Below are 22,498 nucleotides of genomic sequence, written 5' to 3'. Positions count from 1 at the left end.
TTTTGTCTCATCAAATAAAGCTGTGTCAGCCTACCACCAAGAACTCCTTGGTTAACACACTGTTTGCTCCCAGCTCTTACGCAAGTACCTGGGCTGAAATTGTAAAATGGCCACCCTGAGGAGAGGCACAGAAAAAATACAAGTGGCCAAGCCAGCCTGTTTCAGTGATCTCAGAGTGGAAATAACAGGACTTCCCAGACCTATTGGTTTTAATTACTAGGCTTGGACATTCCTCACTCAAGTGCTGCTGCTTACTTTGGAGCCATCTAAGACTTAGAAAATTTTTTTTCTCTCTTTGCTCAGCATGCTAAGCAAGGTTCTTTTACAGCAGTTTCCAGAAGAACAACAAAACTAATTAGCAGCTACAACATATAACTTTGACCTTGGCCTGAAAATAACTTTGCTGCTAAAAGACGTGTCCCATTTCTTATTGCTTAGCCGAAAGTTTATCACATAGTTGCAGACTGAAGACATCTGCACATTCTTGGGGTAGTTTTCCTCAACTGTTGTTTTCTTTGCAAACATAAAATGCCTCCTGCCTGCTTCAAAATCAAGATTTTTTGTATAATACATCATGACATCACTGATAGTTATTACAGCATAATTTTTCATGTTCTGTGTTATCAGCCAGATGAAAAGTCAAGCAGAACACAGATCTATCTGAATCTAAGCTTTGTAGGTTAGCATCCAGCAGCTTTCACCAACCTTGTTATTTCTGGCCATTTGTTTCCTTTGGAAGAACTCTAGACAGGGGAATGTTGAAAGTGCAATCTACACAGGACCCGGAGACAGGCTTACAGTTTCAGCATCTCTGCGTATCACCAGAATCCCTCTCTTCTGACTGAGCAGCATTACTACCATACAGGCAAAATCATACGTCACTGATGCACTGCTGCAAAGAATTAGATGCTTTACTTCAATCACCTACATGGACAGAAAGAGGCTTCAGGCTCAAGATCAAGTCAGAAGACTGAGTAGCTCTCAAATCATTCCAAGCATCATTCGCTTTTGTGAATTTCCTTTCCCTGTATCAATGGTTTTGATTAGAAATTGTTTACTTCCACTAACAGATTTTGCTTGCTTTCCATACTTTAACTTCTTCTGAATTCAGCTCCCCAGTAAATTTGTCTGGTATCATCCAACTCATTCAGAAATTGATCTTGGCTCTAGCAACCTAGCTACCAGCATCTTGTAGCTTTCAGTGTTAGGCACATTAATATTCTCTCAAACACTATTATTCAGCTGTATGTCAGTACACAAATAACCCAGAGAGGTTTCAGCATGCTTCAAAATTACTCAGAATTATAGACTGTCTTGCTGGCCATTCACTTATCAAGTATGTAATTGCTTTTGTCAAGACATACTTTGGAATTTAAATAGATACTGAGCAGAAAAACCTTAACTATTCCCTTAGCATTTCTGACAAGTTAAAATGATGTTGTTAAGTCAACTTTTATTGAGTTTATCCTTTTTCACCGTGCAATTGTTTGTGAATTTTTTCTTCAGCCTTGAAAAAATAATTTTGATTTTCTTCTTTTCTGTCTGGTGAAACTGCACTTTCCTGGCTCACACTGAGCTGAAAGAATCAGCATTGTTTTTAGCTTAAAACACCCTGTATTCTGAAGTTGTGCTTAGTGTGCCAGAACTATTGTATACTTGGTAACAGCAGTGTTATTGTGGGAACAATCACCTTCAGTCAGAACTGTGGTCAAAGTTATCTTGGCCCAACCTGAAGGAGGTGAAAGAGAGGCAAAAAAGGCCACAGGCCACCTCTGCACCTCTCAGACTCCAGAAACAAGGAACAGTCCCAGAAGTGTTTGAGGAGCCTGAGAGAGCTCGACATAAGCATGTGCTGTGCCACGATGGCTCTCCTTCTACACATGAGCTCTCTTTTCTCTCTTCACTCTGTATCGGTCACACTCTTGCAAATCTCTGCACTTAGGACAGGTGATACAACCACAGCCAACTGCCTAAGGTGGTGGGATACCTGCAGAGGCTCCACTGTCAAACATGGGCTGTGCTGAAAGCGGGACCTAGTCCAATAGAGCGTCTGTGGCATCCTCCAGACTTCGGTTGTAAAAATACAAAAGGCACATAAGGGCCTCACAAGAAATTCAGCTGAACCAGACTTGTTTCAATCCATGAACACTGCCACTTGAAGCACCCTGGTGACAACACGGATGCAAATTAATACCGCTGTCGCTAATGGCACAGGATGTCTCAGAAGGCTTCCAAGAGCCCATCTTCTGAGAGCTCACCAAGTTAAGGCCCATTAGGTTCCAAGAAAGTCTTACAATACTGCCAGCAGTAGCACAGACACAGAGCAAATGTGCTTCAAACAAATCAGCACAGTTAGCGTGGCGTACTGAAGACTGCCATGTACGTCAAATTTCCTGAGTTGGCTAAAATTCGAGTTATTTAGCATCTCTGGTGTCAGTGTGTTGTGCCCACTGACACATACCCGCTCACACACTTACTCAGCACACAGCTGCTATAGAACCAAGGTGGCCACAATGGGATTCTGCATGTATCCCCCCATATAAAGGAGACCTCGACAAAACTGCAAATACAAAAAACAAAAAACAAAAAAAAAAGGAAATAAAGAAAAGAAAAAGGCAAAAGCTGTATTAATCACCATCAAATTAAAGCAGTTGAAGTGGGCTAGATGTTGAAGATACTTCTTAACTTCCTGTTAAAATTACAGCGTCAATTCAGACAGGATTTTGAAAATGGAGCCCTTACTAACATTAGTAATACGCACTGGAAGAGTTTTCAAACTTTCTTACTGCCATGTAAAATACACAAGTCATAGAACTATGTTTTCTCCTCCATTTTATTTTCAAAATATTTACAGACCATTCCCTAAGCATTAGAAAGCCAGGAACTTGATGCATAAAATGCATTATATTTTCAAAGCTATAATCATTCTGCAAGGTTAAAGAAATTCTCCAGCAAAAAAGTAAAGGAATTTGTGTAGGCTTGCAGGCAAGAAACACATTTTTTACTTCCTAATTTCATTCAATGCTAAACACCACAGCACCCAGAATTTGGAGAGAAAGCACTGGTAACATTTAGATACCAGTAACAATTCAGTAATCATCAGATTGCTGTACAATCTCTTAATCTTGTCCAAGATTGCTGAGTTTTAGTCCATGTGTCATGATCTTTCTTACAGAAGCACAGCTGCAACATTATCTTCAATTTCCTTTGTATAATTTCCATAGCATATTGTTGTAATCTATTAGAATTATTTCATGCACATATACATGCAATCAATTTTTTTTTTAGCTTGCAAGCACTGCAAACAGCCCTTAACATTACAGTAAATGATGAAATGTTTCTTTCTTGTTCTCTCTCACATCATTCACTTCTTGGTAAAAGGGAGTGAGGAAGAAAAACAGAAACAGTAATGTTCCCTCTTCATAACCACAACCATTCAGAGGCCCAACATGGAATTTAGTGTGCTATATGTCTACTCCAAAAGGCCTCACCTTTGTTCCCTGCCAGCATAACAGCTGTCCTTCTTAGTAAGGCTGCAGTCCCACCAGCCACATCAACATGCAGGAATGTTTATAGATTTAGCATAAAGAATTCTTTTCCCAGAACGATACTGCAAACACTTCTTACTAGAACTGCATGGTAATACAAATGGACCCATGGATATAGTGGGAACACTGTCTGAGAAGAGGTAAAGGAGAGTTGTGAAAACATTTGGCTCTCTGTATTTTATTGGGTGCAGGAGTTAGTCTAGAACTAACCTATCCTGGTTATTTCCACACACTGCAGCACAAATGTTTAGTCTTCTTAAGGAATTATTTGAGAAGAAGACACTATTGTGATACCATGTTAAAAGAAGTTCATTTGCCTGAAGTTCCTTGGATATCTGAGGTGACTCCTACTGATGTTATGTACAGGCAAGCTGGAAAGCAGAAAAAAATGTAGGGAGGTGAAGCTGAAAGGGTGCTACAGGGAACTAATTTACATTATTTTAACTTCTATTAAAGTCACTTCAGAAAGCCAATAGCTTAAATTCTGATGAATTTGATATTGAACAGCACCGATAAACTATTACTTTATGTAGAGTATGTGAAGAATTACATAAAATTATAGATTTACATACATTACATAAAAATATGTGAAGTATGTAAAGTATACATACACACTTTACATGTGCACCGAAACCTGAAATTGCAGCACAAATAAGCACACTTGTGCTGGCTGCAAGAATCACACGTCATAGCTGTAGCGACACCACAGCAGGATGGAGAGCAGAGGACTACGTATTTCTAGTTCTTAAAAGGAACTGTTCTTTCCACAGCAGTGAAAGCAAAATGATAAGCAGACTTTTAGCTAATTCTACCGTTTTAGCTCAGTCTGCCATTTTAGAACTACAGGTTTGTTTGCAATGCAGACACGTGATCAAAAGAATGTCATTTGTCTCCTGAAAAGATACTCCAGATCCACACACCGGTTTGGGAGCAACCCAAGGGAAGAGAAGGCAGCAGACAACCATCTGTATTACCGCCGAACTGAATTCATAGCCAGGGATGGCCCGGAGGTCTCGCGAGCGCAGCACAAATGCTCAGCAGGAGCAGGTAGCCATGCCCACTCACACCCAATTCTGTCTCTTGCTAGCAAGGCTCATTTCTAAGGGCAGCTGATGGCTATTAATGAACTGGTAGAAACTGGGCAGCTTTTAAAGAGAAACTTTAGGATTTTATATTACTCCACAGTAACCAAGAACAAAAAAGATTCCCAACTTCTAACGTCAGCTTAGGACTTTGGATGCTAGTAACTTACACAAGTTTTAAAAAAATGACTAGGCAAATAAAGGCAAGGGGGGAAAAAAAGGGCATTGGGGTTTATAAAAAATGAAGGCAACAACTCCAGCATCAAATGTTGTCAAAGTACAACAAGAGGATGACAATGTATGTGAAGAAATACTGCTGCGTGTTGCCTGTGTTCTACACTCTTTTCTAGCCATTACTCACTACCGCTACTGGAATTAAGCTGAAAAATCACTCCATGGACAATTATGCGCCACAGAAAAGAGAAAGAGCTTATCCATCTGTGAATCCTCTCCACATCTGGATGGCGCAAAGTTTCCGGCGCTGAGTCAAGTTAAGGCATCGGGCTCAAATGCCGGCAGCGTTCTGCTATCGATTTCTTTCGAATCTCTGCTTTTCACCTCCCAGATCCCCCCCTGGGTCCCTGCCTGGAGGTCTCTGACAGACAGGGCACGGAGCCGGCTGGGCTAGCAGCCTCCGCCACGGTGGCCACCTCCACCAGCCCGCTGCGGGCGCCGGCACTGGGCCCCGCTTCCTCACAGAGACTTACCCGCGCTAGAGAACGAGGCGTCCCTGGTGTGCCTTTCCATCCCAGCGTCGCCACGGTTATTATCAACGGCGGAAAAAGTTGTTAACAGTTGGCGTTAGCTACCCGTGGCCAAAGCCAGACCACCACGCGGGGCTTCGAGCGAGCGGCGTTACGCACGAAGCGCGCGCGGCCGCCTCAGGAGAAGGCGAGGGCGGCTCGGGTGAGGCCTTGACGCCCCGCTCTGCCAGGGGAACCGGGGGCTTCCCCTTCTCCCCCGGCCAGCTGCGAGACCCGAGGGCTGAATTCGCAGCGGCCAAACCGGCGAGGAGCTGCGACCCCGCGACACGACACCCTCCGGCCCCGTCGCCCACAGAAACGACCCAGCCGGGGGCCACCGCCCCGCCCGCCCGCGCGGGCCGAGGGTCCCCCACAACGTCCCCACGGGCCGCCCCCCGCCCCGCTCGCCCCTTACCATCTGGGCCACCTTCAGCATGCCGGCGCAGGAGCGGAAATAAGCGCCGTCCATCAGCTCCGCGTCCGAGCCCGCCGAGGAGGAGGCGCTGGCGGCCGGTGGGGCCGCGGGCCCCCCGCTGCTCACCCCGGTGCGGATCACTCGCCCCCCGTGAGACATGGCTCCTTCCCGCTCTCCCCTCGCCGCTGCCCGGCCCGGGACAGGGGGACGGGGACGGGGCGGGACCGGATCGCGGCACCTCCCCGCTCGCCGCCCGCCCCGGCGGGGGCCGGGCGAGGAGAAGCCGCCGGGGCTCGCCCGTTGCGGGGCGGGGGGGGGAAGCGGGGGGCCGGGGCGGTCGTGCCGGGACTCCGTCCCCCCTTTCTGCGGCTGCGGGACGTGAAGCGAGAGGCCGAGGAGAACTTTTCCGAGCGGGGACGCCCCGCCGGCGGTTGCGGGGTGGCGGGAGGGGAAGCTCGGCCTGGCGAAGTTCGTCGGCGAGGGTGGCGGAGGGGAGCTGCCCCGGTGCTTCGCAGGGGAGGGAGGGAGGGCTGCAAACAGCGCCGTCCCACACAACGCGTTTTTGTTCTCACCCCCCAAAACCTCGTGAAAAAACATTTGCGTTAAACGGGCAGCGACAGGCGAAAGTGGAGCAACTGTCCCTGTGTCTCAACCCTCCCTTGTTTGAACTAAAGCATGCAGAGATACTAACAAAACTCGGCAAAGGAAGCTGTGTATTTCCTCAAGTTTAAAAATAACTTGTTCTGCTTTTTGACAAGTGAGGTTAGGGGCAGGCCTCCAAGGTGGGCATACGCTGCTTTATTCGGGTGGCAACCCCAGCTGCTGCTCTGCTCTGCAGTTAGGATGCACATTCTGTTAATAATTAGTATTTAATAGCTCCTTCAGCAATTAAAATTACCTTAGGAGGGCAGACAGCTAAGTTCAGATGATCTCCAACACAAGTCTGGGGCTAGCATAAATAGTTCATATGAGCAAGACAGGGTTTGCCCGTGTAGGCAATGGTCTGTGATAAGATTAAGCAGTACATAGTTTTGGGCTCCTATTAAGCCCAAATTAAGTAGTCACAATAAAAGATATTACCTGTCCCATCAAATTTTATCTCATTTCATTAGATACCAAATACACTGCCCATTTGCACAACAGTAGTGTGTTGGCTGTTGAGAGTTGTTTGGTTTTTGTTTGTGGTGGTGTTCTGGTGTTGTTTTTTTTTTTTTTTTTAAAAACAGCTGCTTTTTGTCCCCTCTTCTTACAGTTACAGATCAGAAGCATGCACAGTTAGAGGCTTCTTGAAAGCTCTGTGGAAGAAGGTTCTAGTAACTTCTGTACTTCCTATTAAGAAATACACTTTTCTTATCCACTGATTCAGCTTCTTTAGTTCTTCTTTTGAAAGGGTGTATATGACTGGGGCCCTGCTGATCTGAGTTCAGCCCAGTGAAACAGAAATACCTTTAAATTTATACAAGTAGAATAACAGTCATATTTTCTACTCAGAAATACAACCATCTTCTGTAAACCACTGGCACAAAGTCAGTCTAAAACACTGCTGAAATCTAAGTTTTTAATTATACTTCTCATACTACTACTTCATCTTGTTAAGTGCATCATGTATTATGATAAGAGGTAGTGACAACTCCTTAATAAATGAAATTTGATGGCCATAAGTTCATATCAAGTATCCTAATGTACGTGGGTGACTTAAATTTTTTCAAAAACCATCTGAAACAAGTTACTTATAATGTCAAATACCTTCATTCTACATGTTGACTAGCATTTTGTTTATTCTTCTAAATACCTGTATTAAGAATTTCACTAATGATTTCATCACTTACCAGTTGTTCTTTTAAATAAGGTTTCTTTCAATCTTATGAACACTAAGCAATACCTGCAGCCACAAGTCTTGTTTTAATTGTTACATGATAAACCACAGCTAGCTTATCTTATCAGTATTAGAATATACAAAGGCATAAGTCATAGTTTGCAAATCAGTATTTAAGACTAATGCGCTGGAAGAAACAGGTAACTTTTTGTATGCTTATGCCTTTCTTCAGGCCTGAAATGGGAGGAGCAAACTTCAGAAGTAATTCTCAGCTTGTTCCGATTCCTCCAATTTTAACTAGATATTTAGAACGCTTGAAAAACAGACAGTTGGTACCTGGGGAACAGCCGAGAAATGAGACAGATGAGAAGAAGCATGGGAAGTGAAATAATTATCTTTCTAAAAGGAAAGAGCAAGGCAGATAAGCTGCGGCTTGGGGGGGGGGGGGGAAGGCAAGGCCAAGCATAAAGCTAATTTCTGTCTAGTACATATTTTTTAAAATTCAGAACTAAGGATTCAACTCACAGATTTGCCTTTGGAAGATATTCCAAAAATCTTTCTCTGAGGATCAGCACTGAAGGCTCAGAGGTGGTAGATATTTTGCCAGAATCATTCTTCATCTGTTAACAGTGTGGGTTTGTCCTTTTAATGGGTTAATAAACCCATTAATGGGTTTGTTCTGACACGTAACACACAGCTTCCGTGAGGGTTTTTGGTAAACTGGATGAAACATATTATTCTGTCTTAACTCTGCTCTCTCTTTACAACCTCTATCCACAAATGTTGTCTGGGTTATGACTTCAGACCAGACCATTGCAGTTCCCACAAAATCATGAAACATTTGTGCAAACGTTGTCACGTTCTTTGGACTTCAGACCGGTACATCAAATATCATTTAAGGAAGAATTTCTATTACTATGAAAGCATTTTTACTGATGAGAAATCACTGATGAGATGCTAATTCTGGCTATATTTCTAGTCATATTTTATCAGTTGACATTTGGATCATTTTTACGCCTTTGATTTTTTTCCAGCAATGGAAAAGAGCATATGGGATTTTAATGACACATTTTATCTGTGTAGATAAAACGCATAGTTGGTAGCCCTTCTTCCTTCTCACAACTGGGTAATTTTAGCAAGCAGCAGACAGCCTGACCTTTGTTGTACAGGCCAGATGCAATCTGCAGACAAATATAGGCTTTTAAATAATATCTTGGCTTCCCTTGCACTGAAATCCTGTGACTAGATAATCAAGAATAAAACAATGTGATTGAGGACAGAATTAGCTGGCTGATGATAAGTCATCTTTGCTGCAGGGCATGCACACACCATTTAGTTACAGGGAGAAAAAGAAGTTTTTTTAAGCAGGAAGATTTATCTACTACAATATATAATCATCCAACTCAGTTTCTGAAGACAGGAAGGGAATCCAAATCTTCTTAATCAAGGAACAAAAGATTTACCAGTAGTTTTAAATGAGGAAAGCTTTAAATAATATCACAAAATAATCACAACCTTATACCCTCCAAATAACTCCTGGAAAAAATTCCCTAGATAATTTGTATATGAAAGTAATTTTCAAAGGTATCTGTTTTGAAAGTCATAATCTTCTGTCACACTTCTGCTTGACTCAAAGATATTTAAATATAAGCATCAAATTAAAAACTGCATTTGTTAAACTAATAGCTCACAGACAATGCCAGTAGACAAGAAAGGAGGGAAGAAATCCTTTGTTTCTAGCACTGGTGTCTTGACAGTTCTTCTATGGATTTAATCTTTCTATCATTTAATAGGATTTAGAAACCCAGATTTTAATTAGGACAGATTAATGGCCTAATCTGAGGAGAAAAGAGAAGAACACAGTTCCCTGAGAAACAAAATGTATTACCTTTCATAGTTGTTTTGTGATATTCTCAGTAGGTTAAACACTGAGCACTAAGGAACTGTTGTCTAGACTTTTGCCTTGAAGTCTGCTGGATTTGAGAAACCTGTTAAGATAATGTGTTTCAGGTGCAACATTCCATCAGGGAGCTTCAGACCTACAGTAACAGGTTCCAAGAGCAATTTAATGATCAGGAGAAACTGCTAGAATATGCACACTGACAGGATCATCAGAATTCTTAGTAGCATATATTTTACTCTGGAAAAGACATTTAAAAAGCAACCTTCTCCCAGTTTACAAAACATGCACAGTTCACTCATTTATTTATTTTTAAAGTTTTTGGTGGGGTTTTTCTGCACAATGTCGCTTTTAATATATAATAGCGAGACAGTATAAATTTTAATTTGTAGCATTCAATATCAAAAGCATACCTGTAATGTTTTAAAAGTTACATTTACAAGATTGGCACATTGTCTGAGTAAGATTTATTAAAGGTTTAGTAATAACATCTATACAATATCTAGAAAAATACTATGTTAACTCTAAAAGAAGCAGTACAAAATTTTATTATACAGTACAAAGTCTGTGTTAGATGTCTCTAAAGATGGAATTGTATTATAAATAATTATTTAATCTCCGCTTAAAATATATTGTCAATTCTAACAGAAATGTTCAAAAAGACCTCATCCCTCTTCCAAGCTTTTGTCAAAAGAGCATAATCCTCAAGATATTTTATAGTACAGAATTCATTTTAACAAAATATTTACTGCAAAGTTCGTGATCGCCAAGATATAAAGCTAAAATACGTATTTCCAGCATAGCAGGAGGTAACCACGAAGGCAAAGAACTGTGGAGAGAGGGGAAAAAAATATTAAAAAAAAATAATAATATATATATATACTTGAGAGCACTGTCATTTCTATGAAAAAAAAATAGTTATGGGATTTGGAAAACGGAGAAATAGCAGGCAGACTAAAATGGCAATCTTTCACCTCCTTGTAGTTGTGTCGCCATCACAGTCAACACTGTATAAGTAAGCTTATATTATGCTTAGAAATACAGGCCTAGAAGCAGACAAAACATGGCATATTTCAACTCCTATCTTCAGATAGTATTGCCATAACAGATTGGACTCCCACCAATTCTATACTTGCTGCTTTTAACATCAAATGCTGGTAAAGGCTGAGGGATCGTCCAGGGGACAGTGTGAGCTCAAACTAACGCTCCTGCACTGCTGCTGTGTTCCAGGAACTGCCTCCAGCCCGCCTGTACCTCAGTATGGCACACTGTGCACCCAAATAGGTTTGTTTGCAGAGAAAACGGATTCGAATGCAGGCCCAGACATGTTCTCAAACAGCAGTACCTATTAGGTTACCAATTCCAGAGGTCCTCTACTGATAAATAAAGGTAATTCCTCAGCACAAGTAACAGTGACAGCAACCACACTGAGATATTACTGCTTGGTTGGAAATTGATTACAGAATAAGCCTTCTGTAGCAGGCTAGATTTATTTTATGTTTAAAGATTAAAACTACGCAGTGTCAGTGGTGTTGCTTCTGCAGTCCTTGCAGCATATGCACACAGAAACCAAAGAACAGCTGTGAACTATTTCAGCTGTACTGATAAAGTCCAATTCAGTGCCAGTGGTTAAGTTTCTGTTAATCACTACACGTTGTTCAAAATAGACAATGTTCAGAATGGTCTTATGATAAGACCAGAATGTTTTGTGCTGGTAACGGAACCAAATAAAGCTGACACTGCAAACAGGATTAACACTACTTTTCTTAGTGGTGAGCAATGATAGGACAAAAGGGAACAAACACAAGTTACAAGCAGGGAAATTTCAATTAGATGTTAGGAAAAAACAACACAAAAAAAACCCACAAAATCCCCACAGTGAGAGTAATCAAACATGGCAACAAAGGCCCAGAGGAGTTGTGGGACAGCCATCCTTGGAAATACTCAAAACTGAAGTGGACAAGGCCCTGGTAGCCTGACACGAGTTAGCCCTGCTTTAAAGGGGTAGAGAGTTGGGCCAGAGGACCTCCAGAGGTCCCTTCCAACCTAAAAACATTTTATGATTCTACCAGTGTTTCTTGCTCACACACCATCACTGGCCTGGGTAGGCACTTCAGCTCTGAGAGCAGGTCACTACTAAGCATGCATCCTGGCAGTGAATCTAAACCCTCCAACAGAGGGCTCTGGTGAGTCTTGTCTAATGTAAATTTAATCTGTGGCACCAAAAACTGCAGATGATGATGTAAAATATCATCAGAATAGAAAATTGTAACATTATTCTTTTTAAGTAACTTTGTATCTTATGAAATGAAAGTTCCATCTAAAATCTTTCTAACAGAGAACAACTGTTGGGAATAAATGATTTGCTAAATTGTCATAAACATCTATCCGTGAGTTCAGAAAGCAAGAATCTACATTTAATGGTTTATTTAGACAGTGCATTAGATAAACACTATTAGGAGGTATTAGAAGAGATTCCAATCATCCCATGAGACACTGAGCATTCATGAACTTTGCATAAAATCTGAATCAGCATGGAAGCTTATCTAGCAGCAAGCAAGTGCCTGTCAACAGTAGTGGCTGAGTAACAGATCAATAGTTACAGACTGCCAAGGGGAGAAAACCCTGAACACCACTGAAATGACAGGGACGTAGTTATCCAATTCCCAGGACAAAAACAGAGCAGGTGTTCAAGTGTCTGTGTTCATGGCCGTGTACAGTAAGCTTCACACAGAAGACAGGACATGTGAATAGTCCAGAGAGGACAACTGCATAAGCATGACCAGTAAGCAAAGTAACTGTAATTCAGAATTACTGTATACAATTTAATTTGACTACCATTGCTACAGCATACAAAAAGTTCATTTACAACTCCCATAACACAGCTAGACAATGTGTTCACCTACTCAGAGAGCGACAAGGCACTCTCAAAAAAAACAAACCAAACCCAAAAAACCTTGGTTTTAACCCACTTTTACTGAATGCTTTGGATTTCCACATCTAACAGTAAGGCAGTAACATCAGACTAATTAATGATTTGCACCCACTTTAAACCACCAGGAAGTTACATGATTTTTCAAGCGCTACCCACCCAACTCAGAAGACAGACCATCAAAAGTTGAGGCTATAATAGGAAGATCACTGTAGAAACAGCAATTTCACTTGAGGACCTTCACAAAGGTGCTGCATCTATGGCTCAGCCCACAAAAAGCTGAAAGCATCTTATCCACATGCGTGTAAAGTTACCTGAGTTACTTTAAACTGCTTTTGAAGTTGTCCAAGTGTACTGAGGTGACTTGGCACTCACAATCTGTTTTGTCTACTCTGATGTGCAGGCTACAACCTCTGCCAGAGACCTAGTAATAAATGGGGCAGGGAAAGGGAAAAGCAGTATGATCTTAAAAACGTTACAGACTTTTCTGATGTGACTGTTGTCATCTGGTGGAATTTCTAGTCACCTTCAGAAAACTATGAACCAAATTACAGCTACCTATAGGCGTTGTGTGTGAGCTTCTTTATCAGTCTGCAGATTTTCAAAATCCAGAACACATGCATTTCAACCCGCACTTCCAGTGAGCTTTCTTTTGATTTATTTGACATAGAACTGATTTAAACAAAAAATTAACTCACTGAAGAAGCTGCCCAGCTGTTGTAATTGTGACTGTCCAGTTCTTTGGTAACTGAAGATGCATCTACAATGGCAGCAATGAGGTACAAAATGAAGGCACTGCCATTAAAACACAGACCCTGTTGAAAAACCAAACAACTTAATTACTTAATATGCACATGCATTTGTTACCATTTTCTATTCCACCATTACAAAACTCTCCTCTGAAATATAATATGCACGACATGTACACAATGTGATTCTTAACTATTTTTACCTTCAAGTTTCTATCTGTAAGATTAAAATTTAACTGCTTATTTTGAAGATCTATAAACATTAAAGCACATTTTTGACAAACTGTTCTCTCCATCACACTAAATCCAGAAAAGTCTTAAAGCTGGTGTGCTGTGATTTTCCAAAAGTGAAAATAAAAATGCGGTTTGGTTATCACAATCTAAGTGTTAGGCAGTAAGAATACAACACTACATGAGGGGAAAAAAACCAAACCAAAACAACCACAACAAAAAAACCCAAAACAAAACTGCAATTTGATTACATTTTTAATCTACACAAAGATACGCTGTAGGAATCAGTAACTCATGGCATACGGAGAATATTTATAAAGCTTCCAAAACTTTGTTTTCTCCACTTCTGGAGGAGATAAAGAGGATGTAATTTTTTCAGTCATACTCTTCCACCTTTCAGTACCTTTCCCTTCTGCCTGTTTTTGAAAGGGGAAAGAAACAAGATAAAACGAAAGAGAAGAACAGTCTGAATGGACTAAATGGGTCAGCAAAACCCATCCATGGCAGATGCTGCATTTTCTCTTCCAAGGAGCAGAGTTAATGACTCAGGGTACCGATGCTCATTACTAAGAAAGAAGCAAAGCAGATAACATCAATCTCGATCTCGCATAAACACTACAGAGAACAAACAAAAACAGTTTGTTTGGGTTTTGCATGTAAGAGAGGACAAGAAAAGGAGAATGGGAGACTAAGAAGGTGAAAGACGGATAAAAAGGTATGAGGGCTTTCTTTTTAAAGTATATAATTTTAATATTTTGTCCTTTACTCACTACTTGGTCATGGCTATAGGAAGTTCATACTTACTTTTAAAAAAAGTTCCCCAAACCTCTACCCTGCTACCTTGTCTAAGGCATATGAATTTAGCCATAAAATATACTTTTAGTTCACTGGTGCCATGTTTAAGCTGAATACCGGTGACATGCTTTGCATATAGTTACAATTGCAGGAATTGGTAACTTAATTTCGGCCAGGTCCTGATGATGCACATGATCTGCACCCTTCAGCTTCTGGCCCTATGTTTGCACTCCAGAGTGTCACACCAATATCATAACCCTGAACTCTGTTGCCCCAGTCTTCTGGAAATGTTCCCATACTGGTGCAGCTCCAACTTGCTAATTTCCATGGTGTGACTCAGTGGATGTTAGGAATATGTGCCAATTATTCACTACTGAATTCACCAATCACCAACTCTGGCAGAATCTAACAAAAGAGCCACAGCCCAAGAAGAGAAGTTCAGAAGGCAGTGGCAACAGCTGTATCCACATCAGCAATTCCCTCAGTGTACCAAAGTGTGGATCGACAGCTCGGATGTGAGGAGCTTCCACACCAACCACTTCATCTCCAGGACACTGGGTTCTGGCAGAGTTTACTGCAGACACAGTGGAGTGACACACAGGGTTCAAAAGTTTCTGAGGGGAAGCCATTCCCCAAACACGTGCTTTCTCAGCTGCAGGCCCCTCCAGAGACCAGTATGCTGTGCTGTCGTCTGTCAACATGTCAGTCTTCAGGGCACCACTGCCTCTATGAGACTACCCACTGAAAAAGCCTTCTTAGAGTTTTCAGAGCAGGCTGAAGGGCATGCGTGTCCTCCTGTGGTTCCTAAGTCCTTGCAACTTCAGGGCATTTGGAAAAGAGCCCCTTACCCACCCTTCTGCAGGGAACTGTGGGCAGTGCCTCAGCACTCAGCTGGAGTCCAAGGCCTGGCACTTGAGGTTTGATTCATACACTTATAAATGAGTGGGGTTTATCTCACCTATATCAGTCGATCTAATAAAAGGTATTATCTCTATCCACAAATCTCGCCTCTCTTGTTTTATCTGGGCATTACAGTAATAAAATATCAAACTGCCAATTTTAGGATAATATGACAACAATTGGCAGGTTCAGGTGAACGTCTGTAAAGCACTGATTTTCAAACTCCAAATCTGATTGCTTAGAGTGTTTGTTGTTGTTATTTTTAGATTTCCCGTTCCAGAAAGACTCAATTACCTTGGAAAGCTACAAATCCCTGCAATATCTTGTCATGTAGAAAAGAAAAAAGCACATAATTTTTGAGAAGTGCTGCTCTGGGAAATAACACTGTTGGGGAAGATGAAATGCAATGCAAGCTGATTGGGCCTTTACTGCCAATATATTACTCAAACCAAATGGTTCATGCTAAATTACCATCTGCTTCTTAAATTCAAATTTACTAGATTTTAAAAGCTTCCATTGATTGTTTTAGCAAAGAACTTGCACTGTTAAGAAGAGTCAGTTTTGAAGCACGTCCTTTGGGTTAATTTGCAGTAAAAGTAATTGCATCTTAAGCAATTTGATAATGTGCTTAACCTGCAAAAAGTGAATTTATGACAGAGAAGTCCAGATGTAATTTTGGATGCTGTATACAACAGGCACAGTTTGAGCTAACTGTCGCCTAAGGAGGCAGAGCAATAACTAGCAGAGACTGAAACTCAGGATACTTTGGAGAGTAAGGGGAAAGTGGACATAAACTCACTCACTCGAAGAGGTGTGTGTCACTCAGAAATGTGTGTGTCATGCTCTCTTGAATTAAGACATTAACATCTCTCTGAAAAGAGACCAAACATTCCTCTTGGCCAGCCAGGAGTGGCAGAGGTCCAGTTCAAAGGCTCTTCCCAACAGCTCTTTTAATACCTTAGAGCAAAACAGGCTGGAACACAAGCATCTTTTATTTATTTTGCATTTATTTTCTCTTCGTATTACCCTTTACTATAAAAGGAGACTACCTTTTGGACCTACATTTGCGTGCTCTTATCTACAGTAGGTTTGGAACTCAGAGCAAGAACTACACTCAATATGAAGTAGAAACAAATCAAATGCTTCAGCTTGTCTACCACATAGATCAGGGGCAACTCATTTATGTGAAGCTGTTGTCTGATAATGGTGTTAAACTGATGAAAGAGTGGTAATGACTAAAGCTGTATCAAAATGGATACAAAGATTCTTTCCCTTTGAATGTACTTTACTTACATCTAATGCAATAGGAAAAAAAACCCAACCAAACAAACAAAACAAAAAACCACAACCAACCCACACCTTTAAATGTACTCAGACACATTAGTGCTGTAATTGAAATAATCCAACATTTCTATAGCAGTGTTATAGCCTTAATGGTAATTGCTGGTCATGAAACTTGAAAACAGAGAAGCTATCTGAACATAATCCTCGTTGTTCTTATTAGTAATTGCTATAGCTGGCTGTTTATTACAGCAGCAAATAGGAAGGCAAAAAGAAAAGATTATTCCATTTTAGTCACGTATACAATATAGCTGATAATAAGCTGTTTGCAACACAGAATTCAAATGTATTTTATCATAAAAATAATAGAACTCTAGTCAATAATCTTTAGCTAATTAAAAAAACCCTCAGGGTTTTAATGTGTTAGACAAATGCAAAGCTAAAATTTATCATAATTCTTGGACTGGTCACAAATAGCCAGTTGGCTGAGATGACAGTGACTTTTAGGATCTATTACCCTGAACACCAGCCTGTTATGAAAATCTTGTTAAAATATACTGTGCAGCTAGCTAGGTTTGTTCAAACTACAAAAACCGGATCTGAATTTTAAGTGCCTGTGAAATGTTTCTGTAATTACATTAGCTGTTTATCTGATTTGCATTAAGTCTTGAGCTAAAAGCAAAGGATTACATGGCACATATTTTACATATAAATAACACCAATTTTCAGCACCATTTTCACAGTAGGCCATAGGTGGATCATCAGACTGTTGCTACCTCTGAACCACCTTTGCTTTTACTTTAGCAGAGGAAGACTCATGTTTTAAGAGCCAGGGTCCCACCTCCAACTCATGGTGTTGTTCCAAGTAGGGATTTCTGCTGTTTAAGCCATATGGCTAGGTCTGTTAGCTCAGAGACAGCAACAGACTTATTCTTCACGGGATGTAATCACTATAGGGAGAAAAAGAAGCCACTGTGCATAAGTATCAGTCACACAAGTATCAGTCACACCCACATTATTAAAAATCAAGTCACTACATCAACTGTTGAACAAAATGGTGAAACATCACAGGAAAAGTGTTTTAAAAGTGTCTGGCTGGGTAGTATGAAGGTTAAACACTGCAGGTACGCAGCCACACTGTAATTACGGAAAAATCTGCAACAAGAGCAAGTACAGTTGGCTAACTACACCTATAGAATGCATCAATGTTTTATTCTTTTCATAACTCAGCAAAACTGAAACAATAAAGAATGGATGTATTTACCACCGTGGTCCATGGCACCTGGGGGATCCTGGTGTAGGTCATTGTCATGTAGATGATCAGAAAGAAGACGGTGAGAACCCAGTAAAACACAGCTACAAACATCACCCAGCCAAAAGCTGGGTATAGAAAGTATTCTGTTCCAGCTATCAGGGTCCACACCAGCAGCCCCAATACCTGCAAAAGTCATAGAGAAGAAAAAGAACTGTTACACAGTCTTAGACCTCATACATTCATTCTAGGTCAAGGAATGACACCACTGCCATTCACACAACCATTTGATGAGCTGAGCTGGGATGCTACACCGACAGAATATTAATAGAACAAAAAATAACGACGTACAAAAGCGGTTTTGCTGTGGCAAGGTGTCACAAAGGAAAAGGCAGAACAAGACATCTCGGTGTTGGTTTAGGTCACCTTTTATGGATGGAGCCACACTTGCAGTGGTTTTACCGCTAGCTCTCAAAAGGATTGCTTATTATGGACTACTAGCTCACATGCATCAATGTAAACACTACTATTTTGCAGCCAGCAAAGTCACTTCAGAAACAGATGCCTGTGAAGCACCACTGGGATCTCCAGGTCCTGTCTGCCACAGTCACAGGTAACTTGAACTAAACCCCAGCTACAAACGTTCCACAACTGTTCGATGGGCTGGCAGGCACCAGAGACACAAAACAACTCCTAGGACCTTATTGTAAAAGGTAGTAGTAAAATAGCAACAGCCATCACCAATGTAACATGCTGCTGGACCAGAGCAGGTCAAGTTGGGAATGTCATTATATTCCACAGTTCTTAAAACATCTCCCAGGTGACCTGACCCAAGTAGGAGACAAGAGCTCATGTTCAAGCAAACCAGTCTGGGGGAAAACAACTCTAATCTGGCAAACTGTTCATGTCTAAGACATGAAGAAATACATAAACCAGATTTTTTAACATACTCTCTCCAGTTTTCTCTAGTGTTAGGTGACCTCCAATGCACTAACAGAAATAAGGAGCAAACAAAACAGAAGTCAAGTCATATGCCACAGGAAGAAAAGTTGTGTTTTGCAAGCTGTCCAGCAATTAGAAACATCTGAATTATAAAAAGAAAGGGTTATCTCATACACTAAAAACAAACAAAGAAAACCAAACCCCACTACACACACTTTACTGGAGTCAGATGTGGGAACTAAAATCCCTGTATTTGAAACAAGGCTCACCTCTTTCTGCTGTCTGGACTGTCACTGCCCAGCAGTGAGAAATGGAAGGATTTAACAGACAACAGCCACAGCTGGACAATCTCAAAAACCTTCTACCCCAATATTCTGTCTCCAGCAGTAGTTAATAACAGATGTCTGAAGAAATATATGAAGGATAGACCATGCAATAGTAGTATTTCTTTGGACAACCTTCCTCGGCTCTCAGGAACGCACAGTGGAGGGACTTCCTGAGCCTGTGGTGGTATCTTTGTAATCCGTAGCCCCTGAGAGATGATGACAGTTTTGCTATAGCTTCATTTGCTCAAGAGCTAATCCTATTCCCATGTAAATTGTTGGCAGTAGTCCCATCTACTTTTCTATGGCAGAATCAAACATGTAAACATTAATGATAAATCTCTAATCATTATATACAAGACAAAATTATACTGTTAAATAATAGTTGATGGTAATTGGTCCTGTTAACTTTCAGCAGTTACCTGGTATCTGTTTATTCTGTCTTTGATTCATCCTCCAAATTGTCACTCAAACTTAATTCAGCCCTCAATTTGTTGTCTTGTGTGTTCACAGTATATGTTATTTGTACATGTATCCACGTCTGTACCATGAATACATAAAAAGCACTGCACAAATGTCTGTTACACTTTTATATGTGTCTTGTAATAGAGAAGGCACATAATGGTCTTTTTAAGAACATTTTTTCTACCGTTTTCACTAACCCAGCAGTTTCTCATTAATAGGAAGCCCTAGAACTTGCTCCGACCTGGATAAAAATTTCTACTTTCCGCAGCATACCAGGGGAGGGCAGCATTGCCTCACAAGAACAGGTCATATAGGATTAACTGGGTAGTTTAAAATATACACTATTCTTTAATGCAAAGTTATTGGTTCAGCAATGCTTCCCATAGTTCATTTTACTTCTAGTTCCAGCAACATTCTACTAATAGTAGCAATTCAGTTAATTATGCCTCAGATTGCACAAACTACCCATGATTAGATTAAAAACAAACTCAATTTTAGCGTAACATTTGCTTTAAGATTAATCTTGGTAGACTCTTTAGCTAACAAAATAGCATTTTCTTAGGATACAAATTTGCTTTTCATTGTGCCCATCCACTTTAATACAAATTTAACTATATCATTCCAAAACTGGTTTCATGCTTGATAAATAATTATTAAAGACAGAGTTATCATAGATCTGAATATCTAGTAAAATACCAAGAACAGACACTTCTTAAATGAGACAAAGAAAACAAAGAAATTACACATCATTAAACACCATAACCTACTGACGACAGTGTTGTTTCTTGGAATGGTTTTAAAAATAGAAGTAGACTTTTTCATAAAAAGCACAAGACTAGGAAAAATGCTTAATACTTAATTCAACACATAAGACTGATATGGACACCTCATCTTATATAACCGATTATTTCTGAAAAGAGTAAAAACTTCGTAAGCAGCAAATTATTAAAAAGGAAAATTGAGGTTACATGACACCTCTAATCTTACATTACCACACAACGAAGCTAGCAAAACATTCATTAGAGCACTGGTATTCTCACAGATCACTGTTTTTTTCCGGAAATATTCTAACCTGGTGTTAACACCTGTCTTTCAAGATAATTTTCATATTTAAGCAGCTGTACACCTCACATGTATTCCAAAGCACAGCTTTTAATGTATGTTTTTAGCTAGCCCGTACCAATGGCAGAACAATTTATCTAAGCAATTGAGATGCACCACGGATATTACAGATTTATATTCTTAACCAGTTCTTGGTTCATATGCATCGTAATTTTGATGGGTTGCATATTAGAGCACATCTGACATTTTCAGTTAGATCCAGATACTCTTACTGCATATTACTGGAGCTGACAGGCTGAAATAGTATTTCAGATTTCTTGATTAGACCTGAAAAGGTCAGATCAGCTCATGGTCAACAATTCACTCCGTGTGTAGTTAAATGATATGGCAAATGGTTTTATTGCATATGTAAACATATGCACTAAATTGATTTAAAGTTCATGCTGGCCGTCAGCATCTACAAAATACCTCAGGAGTCAAAGGAACACAGACACCTAGACAAGTCTTTTGTGAATAACTTGTCTTCTCAGCATGTTAAATACTGAGATAGCTTCTGCAGTGTTAAAAGCCTGTCTTGTAATATTCTGACTGTCCCCTACATTACATGTTTGCTGTTCAACAGATCAGTACAAACTGGATGACACTTGTGCATCCACTGGAGCCAAGAACGATGCTTTTCCTGCTGATCTGATAGCAAACCTGCCCACTGGGAATAACTGGACTATATTCAAATGACATCTCAATGAGCATCTAGTGTACAGAATCTGGCAAGTGAGTGATAGGTATGCAATATTGTAAAGCAAAGACCAGCAACTGCAGTACCTGGGGAGTGCCCACAGTAATTCTGCGTGCACAGGCAGTACACAGCTACCTTCACTGCTACAGATCAGCTGAAAGACAAGGAAGAAAGCTCCGTTCAGCAATTGGGAAAGGCCTGTATCTCGTTATAACCAGGTATGCTAGAGTGTATTAGTAACAGCTAAGTATTTGGTTTTGATTTATGAGCAAGTCAGAATATGTTTATTTAGAATTACAGGAACACAATGACTCTGAGGAAGGGAGGGGGGAAAAAAGAGCGAAGAAAATAATGCGTGTGGTAGTCAATGAGAGGCACTGCTGGGTCCTAAGACTGTAAAGGCTTCACCAACTGAGTCCAGTTTTTCAAATCAGATGGAGGACAGGGATTTCACTCATCAGCGCATGGTGAAGGCAAGCACTTTCCCCTTGTTTACTGCAGTCTCTCGTTTTACCTCAGACATCTATTTTCTGATCATCTGGCCACTGCTTGATCAGGTACCACCATCACTAGAATGCATTAATATGTCAAATGTACTAATGCATACTTCAGCAGTTGGCAGACACCATAAAAAGGAAATAACTTCATAGCAAAGTCCAATATTATTGAGTGTGCAGGTTCAAGATTAGATACTTAATTGCATATTCAAACCCTTAAATAAGTGCCATAACTTTTCCATAGTGCTTCCTAGAACTTCAAAAGTATCGGACTACTTAGTCACTTCAAAAAAAAAACATAAAAGGCTTTGTTGCTTAGTAGATGAGACACATCTTGTCTCATGTTGCTCCTACAAGTCAGCAGGTATGAAAGCAGGTGTGAGCTTGAATCTGTGTATCCAGTTTTGCTTTTTGAAGCAGCTTAAAAACTACAGAACTGAATTCGCACTTTCAAGCTGCATTTAAAAAGCCGATGACGTGGTGAGTCCTCTCCAGTGATGCTAAAGCTACAAATTCTGCAGCATTCATCTTGACTGGGTAACTCAGCAACACGGCTAAAAATGCTTATGCATCCCTTTCAAAGGAAAAAGAAGCCTCATTGTGGCAGACCTGACAGGGAGAAAAAATCCAAGACTCATCTAGTTTCATGAAGAAAAAGAAAAAAAAAAAAAAAACAAACCAAAAACTATTTGGCATGTTTGCCTGAAGCTTTATCCTAGAGATGCTTCCTAGGACCATTTCAGTTCTCTGTATGCATAAGTATTGTAGGATTTATGCAAAACTGCTGCTGGCACAGATGGAAATGATGATAGAGGGAGAGTAGAAGAGT

At 40.5% G+C, this 22,498-nt stretch overlaps 2 protein-coding genes across 2 annotated transcripts in view; both read right to left on the bottom strand.

The window, feature by feature from the left end:
• CMTM7 (CKLF like MARVEL transmembrane domain containing 7) overlaps positions 1 to 6,297 on the bottom strand; it is a 28,758-nt gene extending 22,461 nt beyond the window's left edge. The window contains exon 1 of the mRNA XM_042806331.1: positions 5,789 to 6,297. Within this exon, the coding sequence (XP_042662265.1) occupies positions 5,789 to 5,947 (159 nt within the window). The 5' untranslated portion in view covers positions 5,948 to 6,297. The remainder of the gene's footprint in view (positions 1 to 5,788) is intronic.
• Positions 6,298 to 9,792: 3,495 nt separating this feature from the next.
• CMTM8 (CKLF like MARVEL transmembrane domain containing 8) overlaps positions 9,793 to 22,498 on the bottom strand; it is a 35,334-nt gene continuing 22,628 nt past the window's right edge. Inside the window, exons 2-4 of the mRNA XM_042806433.1 lie at positions 17,657 to 17,830; positions 13,135 to 13,251; positions 9,793 to 10,333 (exon numbers count right to left, since the gene is read on the bottom strand). Coding sequence (XP_042662367.1) covers positions 10,250 to 10,333; positions 13,135 to 13,251; positions 17,657 to 17,830 — 375 coding nt within the window. The 3' untranslated portion in view covers positions 9,793 to 10,249. The remainder of the gene's footprint in view (positions 10,334 to 13,134; positions 13,252 to 17,656; positions 17,831 to 22,498) is intronic.

This window comes from Tyto alba, unplaced genomic scaffold (genome assembly GCF_018691265.1).
Source record: "Tyto alba isolate M040663 unplaced genomic scaffold, T.alba_DEE_v4.0 Super-Scaffold_46, whole genome shotgun sequence".
NCBI lineage: Eukaryota > Metazoa > Chordata > Aves > Strigiformes > Tytonidae > Tyto > Tyto alba.
The sequence above is the reverse complement of the archived record's forward strand: the minus strand, read 5'-3'. Positions and strand labels throughout refer to the sequence as shown.